This window comes from Coffea arabica, chromosome 1e (genome assembly GCF_036785885.1).
Source record: "Coffea arabica cultivar ET-39 chromosome 1e, Coffea Arabica ET-39 HiFi, whole genome shotgun sequence".
NCBI lineage: Eukaryota > Viridiplantae > Streptophyta > Magnoliopsida > Gentianales > Rubiaceae > Coffea > Coffea arabica.
Window position 1 is genome coordinate 25,808,630 of NC_092311.1, and position 13,101 is coordinate 25,821,730.

General features: G+C 35.7%; 1 protein-coding gene across 1 annotated transcript; it reads left to right on the forward strand.

Annotated features, from left to right (window-relative positions):
• Nucleotides 1–7,045: 7,045 nt before the first annotated feature.
• Nucleotides 7,046–13,101, forward strand: LOC113692636 (uncharacterized). Its single transcript, XM_027211102.2, has 3 exons — nucleotides 7,046–9,037; nucleotides 9,159–9,515; nucleotides 12,817–13,101. The coding sequence occupies exon 1, from the start codon at nucleotides 7,162–7,164 to the stop codon at nucleotides 8,752–8,754; it is 1,593 nt and encodes a 530-aa protein (XP_027066903.2). The 5' UTR covers nucleotides 7,046–7,161; the 3' UTR covers nucleotides 8,755–9,037; nucleotides 9,159–9,515; nucleotides 12,817–13,101.

Below are 13,101 nucleotides of genomic sequence, written 5' to 3' on the forward strand. Positions count from 1 at the left end.
AGAATTTCCCCGAACTCACATCTCTGGAATTCAAGGGAGACAAAGAAATAGGTGAGGACTTGGCATGTCTCGATAGAAGATTATTTGGAAAAAATATTTAAAATAACACAGTAACACTTTTTGTAATATAATGTATGTGAGTTAAAAGATGGTTGGAATTTCTTTGAAACTACTTCTAAGGAAATTCATTTCCTTTTCCTCATAAATGGTAGGAAGACTTGTCAATAGTGAGAATGTTAGAATCCAAATTATATTGATTGGGAGATTAATGTCATACATTCAAGAATATAGATAACGGGAAGGCAATTTACACATGTACAAGTACTTGGCTTGATTAAAATACCGTTAAACAATAATATAAAATTTTATTTTTAAACCTTGATTTAATATGTCAATAGAGAATTGTCTTCTTTTTTTTTTGTGCTAGACACAATAGATTCTGATATACACATACTTCTACTCTATGTTAGGGGGAAGGGGGTGATCCAAAGGGGTCAAGAGGGAACTCGGGGGATTGTATCACCACCAGTTCAAACGAGTGTCTGCGCACCCGTTAGCGAAAATTTTCAGGAAATTTTGGATTACACCCAAGTAAAGCCTCAAAACTCTCTTAGTGGCCAACTACTCTGCACAAAAAATTTTAGTGTAGCTGTAAGAGGCCTAAGAAGTTTTTCCAAACTTGCTGTCTCTGCAAATTCAAGAACTGAAATTGGTTTGATTTTTATTTGTTCATTGCCGTAAAAACCACACTGATTTCCTTATTCAAAGCATCCTGCATTGGTAGAATTCATGTTAGGATTGGTCTTTGTCATATATATTATGTGGTTAACTAATTGTATTGCATTATTGCCACGAATGAACATCATCTAATGCAGTTTCATCAACACAATAGTTTTGGTTCAGTTTAGTTTTTACAATTAATTTCTAGTTGTTAAACTTAATTTGTTAATTTGAGTGTGTAAAATTTTTGGTTTAGAGGTTCCAATAAAAATGCTTAATTTTTTTGTCGCTGAAAAATATTACTTGAAGAAAAATGTGACAGGGTCATAGTTCTATAGTACCTCAAAACAATTGAAAGGTCCCAAAACCACCTAAAAGGAGGGGGGGATAAATTAGATTGATTAACAAACTAGATAAGTGATGACAAAATTTCATCCAATTTTAACTTTCCAAATTAACCTAGGTGAACACACACTTAAGCTAAGAAAAAGCAAGTAAAGATGGAGCAATTAAATTACACAATATAATTAAATGAAAAGAAAAGCAAATAAAATAAAAGATAGACAAACTAATTTATAGTGATTTGGCCGCCTATTTGGTGCCTACGTCCACCCTTAAGTTTGAAATTCAATCCACTAAGAGTTTTTTTCAATATTGGTGAAGCAAATCAACTTGTACAAAGAAGGACTCACCCTTTGTTCACACTAAATTTTCCTTAGTTAACCCTTTCTAATTTACAATTACATGCCTATTCAACCAATGAAGAACTTTTACGCTTTTCAACCTCACAAAGAGTACAAGTACACTCACACGCAAAAGTATATATATATTTTTTTTAATCAAAATCACTCCTACAAAACTTATAGTATATGTAAACAAAAGTCTGTAATGGCCTCATATTTTATGGTATTTATAGGAGTCCAAAAATTAGTCGAAAATGCCCTCCAATGGTTAAGCATTTTGTTTAAGTAAATCACTAATTCATTATTTGAACTACTACTGTTTCTATAATTTCCATACACATTTGTCATCTTTTGATTGGAAATTAATGTGGATGAGTAGTAGAAGTCATGTCTATTGATCGGTAGTACTAATGATATAGTAAAACCTCTATAAATTAATACTTGATAAACTAATAATCTTTTGGTCCCAACTTGTGCTAATGAGATAAATTAATAATTTCAATAAAATAATAAGATAATATTTTTTTTTCAAAACTTTGCATGACCCTTTGGTCCCATACATATCATAAACTAATAATTTATTAAAATTGCATATCATATTTTCCTAAAAATTAGTCTATTGTTGTTTTTTTTAAGATTTAAGTCTACCTGAATCTCATCCCTAATTTTTCTTATTGCATCTAAAATTTCTGGACTTGAATTCTCATATTGCAATAAGAAATTATTAAGAGTTGTTGATGTTTTGAGTTTTTTTTTTCTGCATAATAGAGTCTCCGAACCTACTGTATCATCCTTAGCTTCGTCATTAGCAGGATTTTTAGTTATGTTAGCAACAATTTCTTCTAACCTTGAGACATTTGAACTTAGATTAGTTTATATTCCTTACACTTTTAGCCTCCTTTTATTAATAGAATAATTCATATTTTTATAAAATAAAATAAGATTTTTGTTGATTAAATGAGTGTTTGCTTGAATTGTAAGTACACTCAGTAAATTAATAAATTATTAATTTATCGATTAATTAAAATCTCTTTAAATTAATAGAATTTGTATGGTTCCAAAATTATTAATTTTTAAAGATCTATCCTTGTTTTCTGGTTTCCTAGATTTCGTGAACCACCAACGTAATTAACCATGAATCCCATTATTCTTCCATATGTGGGGCTGAGGCATCCTTAATTTTCTAGCGTTTCCTGCACGATTGAGTGGGAAGATGTATAAATCACAAATTTTCTGTCCAAAGTCCTCGTTTTCAGTCCAAAGTCATCGTTCAGAAAAGTTGAGGAACAATCAATTTTGTTTCTAACATAATGACCAAGACTTAATACGTATTTTTGAAGGTCACCTCACCAGAGTCCAGTATGGAATCTTGGAGGAATTTTCCCAGGCCTCCCACTCATTCCAACATTATCAAATGAAGGGCAACACTCTGTCCTTGAAGAGTTTCTTCAATCATAAGTCATGACTACTACTTTGATAGATCTTCCTTTTTGTTAGAAATTCTGTACTTTCCAAGATTACTCAACTTGGAAATTTATCTGGTGGCCTTCGAACTATTCTTTTTTCTTTTTAAATCTTGTTTAATGTCCAAATGTGAAAACTCATCATTTTGATTAATCTTTGAACTTTGGTGAATTAGTCTTGATCATTGCTCTTTAGATTCTACTACGTTTCCCACCAAGGCTAAGAAAAGATGCCTTGGTTGAGTTGCAATGAATCTCCAATTCCCAGTACCCGTTGCATGATTTTTTATTTTTTTTTGCTGACTAATTTGCATAAAAGATTTTCTAAATTTCCAAGTTTAGTTTTCTTTGCTTCTTAAGCTACTAACTAATTCTTTATTTATGACTCTTGAACTATAAAGCAACCTTTGCCAGTATTTTTGTAAAATAACATGGTTACTAATTTAGGCAATCTCTCTACATGGAAACAATATCTTAAATACAGAATTAATAGGTGCAACCGTGCAAGTACCGTAAGACATGAAAAACTATATCAAGTAAAAACCAATCTTAACTTAACCAAATAATTTATCTAAAACTAATGGCTGTTCTTTTGCTTTTAGTCTGGTCAACAAAAAATGGAAAAAATTTTCGCGATCAAAGTTTACTGCTAATGCCATATGCAAAAATTATGTGGTCAGTAATTGGCCTATAATTCCTAACAAAGTTTACACTGTAAGTGCAACATCAGTAAAACGTATGTCAGGTTCACCTGAAGGAGGCTTGAACTGGGGTGCACCAATCTCAAACATGCTGCAAAGTGGAGAAAAACTTTGTTAATTTGTTCCTGTGAGTTTCATAGCCAACGTCCAACATCATAATTCTCACTGTTTTTCTTTACAAAATAAAATTGAAAGGCAAAATAAACACCTCGCTGATTCTAATTAAATTACCTCAATAAGTTACTCTCTGAAAGTTGACTTTAGTAGAATGCAGAAGCCATATAGTTTACGGGCTTATGGAATACTACTTGTATATAAAGAGCAAAATTTATCTCAAACGTATTACTTACGTTTTACTCATAACTTCCGAAGAAGTAATACGTTTTAGGGTTAAATGAAGAAAATTCCCATGAACTATTACACTAGTTGCACTTTATACTCTAAACTATTTTAATAGGCACTTTACACCTTTAATCAACTAGAAAATAATAAGAAAATTAACTCCATCCAAGTAATTGATGAAATGATCAATTTATCCTCCATTAAAAACTTATAAGTGACAATAATACTTTTTTGATAGAAAAAATTGTCACTTTAAATGGATTAATTTTCACTTCATAATAAAATTCTAATTAAAAACATATAACGATAAAATATATGATCAATTTGAATGACAATTAAAACAAAAGAAGTAGGAAAAAAAGAAGAAAGGGAATAAATTCAATTCAAGAATCTCAACAACCCTATTTTAATATATATTCCAAGTTAGCCTAGGTAAGAAAAGATTGTTATCAAGGAAAAGTCAATAATTTAGGTGTTTTTTTTAAACTTCTAAATCCAATGTTTCTGTTACTAATATGTAGGTTTTAATTTCGGTTCAGTATTGAATCTTTGTTGTAATTATTGTGCTAAATTCATATGAAATTTTTTGGGTTCTACTCCAATTTATTCTTGTGAAGATTTCAAGTGAAATTTTGTTGATTATATGAAGTTTTGGCATTATTATACGTTGAAAAAAAGTATGAGATTTTAAAAATTGTAACAATAATTACTCAATATTTCCATATTTTGCCTCCATTTTGGCTCAAATAGTCTTAATTCTTATTCAAAGCGAAGCAGTATATTCTTTTTTATGTGTTAAAATTAGACTTTTTGTTATAACGGAAAAATTAGTCTATTTAGGGTAGTAATCTTTCCCACCAAAGTGCTATTTTTGCCACTTAAGTTTTTAATGGAGATAAATTGGTCATTTTATCAATAACTAGGATGAAATTAATTTTTGTGTTATTTTTTAGTTGATCAAAGGTGTAAAGTGCCTATTAAAATATTTTAGGGTATAAAGTGCAACTAGTATAATAAATTTTTTTTTTTTCGACACAGGGGTGCAACTAGTATAATAGATGGTCAGGGTTTTCTACATTTAATCCCACTTTTTATGCCACTAAATTATATCATGTACAAATACGTGACATAGAAAATAGAAAACTAATCAAAAGTCTACTCTGCGTAGCAGTCACATCACCGGTCAATGTGTTCAATTGAAACTTATTTTTTTTGCCCCCCTCGGTTAGCTCGGGTGGCCTGTGTAGCCTCCTTAGGTGAGACAGGTCTGGGGTTCGACCCTGAGCTTGAGCAACCGGGGTAATACTCTCGGGGATCGGTGGGGTCCGCTCTCCCTGGGCGATGGGACTAGTGGCACATACGGTATTACCAGTCCGGAGTGTTCGATACCCAGCGACAAAAAAAAAAAAAAAATTGAAACTTATTTTTTGTAATAAAATGAAAGCAAGAAATTCACATCACTGAGACCACCATATAGATATAATGCGATCCTTCCCCTGCCTCCTCCGTGTAGCAAGCCATTAGTCATGGAGCAATTTAACCACCTTTTCCCTCTTGGACTTGTTTTGCTATGTTTTCTTTCAGCTTCCTCAGCCATGTCTGCGACCACTATTACCACTGATCAATCATCTCTTCTTACTTTGAGAGCTCACATCATAGAACCTCACCCAATCTTGGCAAAAAACTGGTCTGCTGGCTCTTTTGTGTGTGAGTGGATTGGAGTCACTTGTGGCTCTCGTCATCGGCGAGTGACTGCTTTGAATATTTCAAACATGGGTCTCACGGCATCATCCCTCCTCAGCTTGGAAATCTATCATTTCTGGTTTATCTTAACATGAGCATGAACAGCTTACACGGTGAACTGCCGCATGAATTTGTTCATTTGCGCCGGTTAAAAGTACTTGATTTGGGCGTCAACAATCTTAAGGGAGAATTGCCTCTGTGGATTGGTTCATTTTCTCAACTTCGATACTTCTCTCTTACGAACAATAGTTTCACTGGTCTTATCCCATCCTCCATCTCTAACATGTCGAACTTAGCAACTTCACGTCTTTCATACAACCCTCTTCAAGGAAACATTCCCCCTGGAATTTTCAACATTTCCTCACTGAAAAGGATTGCCCTTCTACGTAATGGCCTATCTGGATCTCTTTCAAGTGATATGTGTTTCCATCTTCCGCGACTAAGTTTCCTTCTTCTGTCACACAACAAGTTAAGTGGTCCATTACCATCAATTACTTTAGCTCAATGTTCAGAACTTCAGGCGCTGGGTTTGGCATACAACGAATTTAGAGGGCCTATACCGAAAGAAATTGGGGACCTGAAGAAGCTTAAGTGGCTATATTTGGATTACAACTATTTAGTAGGTAAGATCCTAATTAATGCTTCTGATTATAATTAGACAAAACAAAGGTAGATCATTTATTCTGGTCTTAAGTTTGAGCAGTTTCAGATGCAGAAATTGATTTGTTATGACTAAAAAACAACACTTTTCTCACAGAATTAGTAACTGTTACCTTTTTGTGTACCAACTGAAAGGAAAAATTAGTAGAAACTTTTTGAGCCAGAAATTTCAGAATTTTCCTTCACAGGCTTACAGCTATGAAGATAAGGGATATATGCAGTATGTAAGAATGTGGTCCTCATGGACTAGTTAAAGGACAAAAAACATTTTTTTGGTCTTAAGAATCTATGTAGCTAAATTGCGAGAAAGGTCTTGAAGAACAATTAGAGTTTGGGAAAGTATTTTCGTTAAAATATGTTTTTGATTGGGAAAGCAACTCATTTCAAATCTATGGTTTGCTCGAGAAGGTATTGCATGGTCAAAATATAATGCTACATGGAGTACCAATACCAATTGCATGCATCCCTCCAAATAAGTAAGATGGCTGCTTCGTCTATAGTACTCACCAGATAAAGAAAATTTACATGACTTGGGGAGATGTAAGTGACTTTGGTGCACTATGTGACACTGCCGTGACATATTTTGACCATCTAATAATCTTCCGGTTGTTGTGCCAAACTTTCCCTTTGGTTCATCATTTTTCTCATTTGTATTCGTTCTAAAATTAGAAATGAAAAGTTCTATAGGTTGATTCATATGTTTGCTCAATATAATTTTGACAGGTTTGATACCACGAGAGATTGGCAACTTATACTTTTTCTAAGTACTCAACTTAGACATCAATAGCTTAACTGGTCCTGTACCAACAGAGATCTTCAACCTCTCAAGATTAATTAGCTTGTCATTTTATGGAATTCAACTTTCTGGCAACCTTCCATCAACATTCGGTTATGGACTTCCCAATTTGGAAGCACTTTACGTCAACAATAATTCCTTTTTTGGAGCTTTACCTAACTCAATTTCAAATTGTTCTAAACTTCGTATTGCTGAACTTTCTCTCAACAAATTCATGGGGTCAAATTCCATCTTCCCTGGGGGACCTCAGGCTCCTTGAACTGCTGAATCTCGGCTTTAACTACTTCACTAGTGACTCCTCATCGGCAGAGTTGAGCTTCATCACCTCATTGACGAATTGCAAGAGTTTGACTCGATTGGCTTTGAGTAACAATCCAATAAATGGGATGCTTCCATATTCAATTGGTAATCTTTCAACTTCCCTTCAGTTATTAGAAGCAAGGGATTGTAAAATCAAGGGAACCATTCCAGATGGAATTGGAAACTTGAGCAGTTTGATTATCTTGAGCCTAACCAACAACGAGTTAAGTGGGCATTTGCCGGCTAGGATAAAAGATCTGCAAAAGCTTCAAGAAATGGATCTTGGTAACAACAAACTAAGCAAAGTCTCACTACATTTTCTTTGTGCTCTCCACAGACTGGGTGCAGTAAATCTAGGAGAAAATAAAATTCTGGGCTCAATTCCAAAGTGCTTGGGAAATCTTACTTCCCTAAGGTATCTTAACCTTAGTTACAATAGACTAACTTCCACCCCACCTGTAGAAATATGGAACCTAAAGGATCTCGTGGGGCTTGACCTTTACTCAAACTTGCTAAGTGGATCTCTGCCTGATGAGATTAAGAATATGAGGATGGCAAGCTGGATAGATTTGTCGATCAATCAGTTCTCAGGTGGCATTCCCAACACATTGGGAGAAATGCAGAACTTGAAATTTCTTTTTTTACAAAACAACAGATTGCAAGGATCAATCCCGGAGTCTATTGGTAAGATGTTAAGCTTGGATACATTGGACCCATCACATAACTTTCTTTCTGGATCAATTCCAATGTCAATGGAGAACCTTCAGTGTCTTACCTATCTCAATGTCTCTTTTAACAATTTAAGTGGTGAAATCCCTTCCAAGGGGCCTTTTGCAAACTTCACTGTTGAATCCTTCACTTCAAATGGAGCACTCTGTGGTGTTCAAAGGTTTCATGTGCCCCCCTGCCCAAGTATTTCAGCTCACAGATTGAGAACTAAAAAGGTGCATCGAATGATGTATATCTTACTAGGGGTAATTCTAACAGTGGGGGCCTTATCCTTTGGATATGTTTACCTAAGATACCGAAGGAAAGATGAGCTTTCTAGTAGAGCAAATTTACCCTTAGTTGCAATGCCAGAAAGAATTTCATATTTTGAGCTTCTAAAAGCAGCTAATGGGTACAATGAAAGCAATTTGTTGGGGACTGGAAGCTTTGGATCTGTTTATAGAGGGGTTCTTGAAGATGGAAGGGTTGTGGCCGTAAAAGTTTTTAATTTACAAATTCAAGGAGAATTCAAGAGTTTTGATGTAGAATGTGAAGTATTGCGTAATTTTCGTCATCGAAACCTCACAAAAGTCATCAGCAGTTGCTCTAATCCTGAGTTTAAGGCATTAGTGCTTTAGTTCATGCCAAATGGGAGTCTTGAGAAGTGGTTGTATTCCCACAACTATTTTCTGGATCTAATTCAAAGATTGGACATATTGATTGATGTGGCAAGTGCATTGCATTATCTCCATTGTGAATATGGAACTACGATAATTCACTGCGATTTGAAGCCAAGTAATGTCTTACTAGATCAAGATATAGTTGCCCATCTAAGTGATGTTGGCCTTACTAAGTTGTTGGGCGAGGAGAACAGCATTACGTACACCAGAACACTAGCTACACTTGGCTATCTTGCACCAGGTGAAAGTTTTTCTTAGACACCTTATAAATTACAATCTCCTCAATAGTTATCTGGCAAATTCCTAAGATTAAACATGTGAATAAATTTAAGAATAAATGATGAATAGATATTTTCTTGCAGAGTATTGATTGGAAGGATTAGTATCGACAAAATGTGATATTTATAGTTTTGGAAACATGATGATGGAAGTTTTCACAAGAACAAATCCCAGCAGTGAAATGTTTGGTGAAAACTTGAGCCTGAGGAGCTGGGTTACTGATGCTATACCTGATAAATTAGCTTGTATTATAGATGCTAATTTGCTAAAGCAAAGTGAAGAGTACTTTCTTGAAAAGCTCAACTGCATATCTCAAATCATGAAAGTGGCTCTGGATTGCACTAGTGATTCTCCAAGGGACAGAAGCAACATACAAGATGTTCTTGTTGTACTGAAAAAATATAGCTTCAATACAGTCCCCAGTATTCAAGGACTTAAAGGTGCGTGTTCTCTCTGAAACTTATAGATTGTAAGCTTCTACTTAATTATCTAATTGGGTAACAGTTTCGTTGTGTTGTTGTATCTGGCAGGGCTTGGAAGAATCCCAGCCAGAACTAGTTATGTCCTTTTATCAGTAGAGCTGTTAAGTCAATCGAGTAGCTCGAAAGCTCGTTAGAGCTCGACTCGTTAAGGTTCGAGCTCGGCTCGTTAATTTTGGTTAACGAGTCGAGCTCGAGCTCGAAACATGCTCGTTTAGTTAACGAGCCGAGTAAGCTCGGCTCGTTTGATACTCGAGTAGCTCGTTAGAGCTCGTTAATGAAGGGCATATTTGTCATTTTAGAAATCAAAATTATAAAAATTAAAAATTATAGGTTTTTATTAAGATTAATTTGCACGAGCTCGAGCTCGAGCTCGTGAAACTCGACTCGTTTGTGATAAACGAGTCAAGCTCGAGCTCGAGTTCGAGCCACATGTACATTTAACGAGCCGAGTTCGAACACATTTTAAAACTGATTTTCCTAACGAGCTCGAGTAGAGCTCGGCTCGAATTAAACTCGAGTCGAGCTCGGCAGCCAAATACTCGGCTCGACTCGGCTCGATTAACAGCTCTAGTCACTTGGTGTTCTGTTTGTGTGGATCAAGCTTCAAAATTTTGGACCAATCTTTTTGTGTTTTCCGAACTTTTTATATCATCACCAGAACAATCGTGAGGGTTTTTGGATTTTTGTTGAAATTTGGAGATGACTTTAGTAAGTTACGATGTTCTTGAAGTATCTATCCTTTGAAACGACAAAAAGTAATTAAAATCTTAAAAGTGTATTTCAGGAGTTTGTATAAAATTTTATCATAACTTACTTTAGAATTTTTATAAAAATTTTTGCATATTTAATAGTTTTTAGTAGGTGGTTGTAAAACTCCTTCACTCTCACACCCTTCCCCAGCCGCCACCACCCCGTCTTCCTTTCTCCTCCCTCCTTCACTCACCTTCCCCGCTGCTTGCCTCTCCCCTCATCCCCCCTTCACCCTACCACATCCCTTCCCTTTTCTCCTCTCTCTTTCCCAGCCACCATTACCACCTCAACCATTCCCTTCTCCTCCCTCCCTCTCCCACCTTTCCCTCTGCCCCTCTCCTCCCTATTTCCCCCTTCACCCGCCAGTGCCACCCATCTTCCCCTCTCTCCTCTCTCTCCCTCAACTGCCACCCCTTCCCTCCCCTTCTTTTTTCTCCTTTCTCACTCCTACTCTTCCTCCCTCTTCTCATTTTCCCTTATCGGGCGAGGGAGGGGGGGTGGAGGTCATGGCAAAGGGAAGGGAGGAAGAAGAATGAAAGGGAGGGAAATAGAGGAACAGGGGAGGAAGGAAAAAGGGAGAGACATAAGAGGAGGGAGAGGGTGGCATGTGGAGGAAGAGAGGGGAATGGGAGGAGGGAGAGTGGCAGTGGTGGCAATGATGGTTAGGGATGTGGCAGTGGTGGCAGTTGTAGGGAACGGTGGCAGTGGAATGGTGTGAATGTGTGTGTGTGCGCATTTTTCTTTATTAGAATTTTCCTAAAACTTATGGGTGTCCTATAGCTAAAGTTGGAAAAAAACTTTATTTAAAACAAACAAACAAAAAAATAGGGGTCCCAAACAAACCCATGATTAATGGGAAAAACAGCCATTGGAAGTGGACACAAGTATAAAACGTCTAGTTTACTTTACTTTACTCGTCGGATAAAGCTCTTCCTTTGTCGATAAGGAGAAACAAAATCACCGGAATTGGCCTAATGACCAGGGAAGGCTCGTAGCATTTTTCTTCTTGTCAAGTTTAAAGTTCCAATTTTCGGTCGGGCAGTTGAGAGTGAAAAAGATATGGGGAAGGGTGGGAGGTAAAAAAAGCAGAAACGACATAAAGAAATTGATGCGAGACGCTACAGGACAAATGTTAGCCATCAACAATAATCGTTTGCCAATCAGATTGGACCTCAAGTTTTCTTCTAGTAAATAGCTAGTTAAAGTGGGCCCTCAAGAGCTGCCCAAGTCTCCGTTTACTTGTTAAGCAGGAATATTTAGTTTCAATGAAGAATTGCATACTCGATACACGGTTGAAAGACCACAATTCAAAATCTTTACTCATATGTTTTTGTCAAGGAGGATGCTGGTCTTAAACTCCCTATAAATGATAATTGCATTGCATCCAGCATTAAGGTACTCAATCTCTGAGACAAGTAAAACCAAACGTGGAAGCAATGGATTTCCGTTGCATGGCAGCAATCAAGCGAAACCATTTTGGTGCACATCCCATTCATTTCAGCACGTCCAAATCAAAGTTGGTAAATCAAGTACCTTTCTGGAGTTGGTTATTGTCAATGTTGTTGAAGGCACGATTCTTTTCTATTGCATCATCTACTTCTACCAGGTGTTCATGAAGTCGCTGTAATGACAATAATATAGTGGCTGAGATGAAACAACAAGAGACTGTAGAAGTCATAGTTGTTTTCTTGCCATGACTATTCTTGGTCTCCCATTTGTGTAAACCTGAAAAAGAAAATGGCAAACCAAAACTGAACAAGGGGACATGATTACATTACCTAACCGTTGTTAAAACGAACCACAGGCAATAATTTGTAAGTTTTCAATTCAACCCAGAAACTGGTACATCTACAGAAATGACATTTGGTGGTAGAGGGAAAAAGTGAAAGAATGAGATTTTCATTCTGAAATGCAAAAAAAGTAATATATGATTGCAACAGTCTAAAATCAATACAATGTAAGCACAGCCAAAAAGAACTATAAAAAGAGGTCTTTTTGCATATAGCAATTATCATTAGTACTTAAACTTTGGAGAATTGTTGATATTATAATTAGTCCTTTTTCTTGTTTATTATTATTATTATTATTATTATTATTATTATTTGTAAGCAGAAGGTTTTGAATCAAAAATCTCTTACTTACAATCACTTTTACTGTACCACCCAAACCCAACCCTCCCCACCATTATCATTAGTACTTGTTAAGCCTTTATTATGAAATCTTCAATCAATCATTGGACTAAATATAGCATAATAATAAATAGAAAATTTTTTTTTGCACATATTAAATGTTCAATTTGTAGAGCAAATTTTTCCTCATAAGGCGCATGGCATGAACAAATCTTTCAACGATTTGGTTAACATGATAATTCCTTGATTTAGTCTGTATGTGATACTGATAGGGCATAAATTATAGGATATATAAATACGTATATGGTCAATTAATTATGCTCTTCATGCTCAAATTGAGTGGAAAACTGCCTAACTTCGGTGTATGTTGGTTTTTGTAGAAAAGAAGCATGATTAAGGAGATGTTAAGGTGAAATGCAACAAAAATAAAAAAGATGGAAAATTTGAAGGAACTTTGGCATCGGAGTTGGCGCCGAAGATATCACCGGAGTTTGTTTGACCAAGTGATGAAAATAGGAAATGGGGCAGGGACGGTCCTCAGATGAAAATAGGAAATGGTGCAGTTCACGACTAAGATTTGGCCAAAAAAAATTTGTACGGTCCAGATTTCATCTTATATCTCGATGTTAACAACATGTGTGAGACCTACAAAATTTTGTTCCAAA

Coding starts and splice junctions, on each gene's coding strand:
- LOC113692636 (XM_027211102.2), top strand. CDS start 7,162: ATGGAATTCAACTTTCTGGCAACCTTCCATCAACATTCGGTTATGGAC.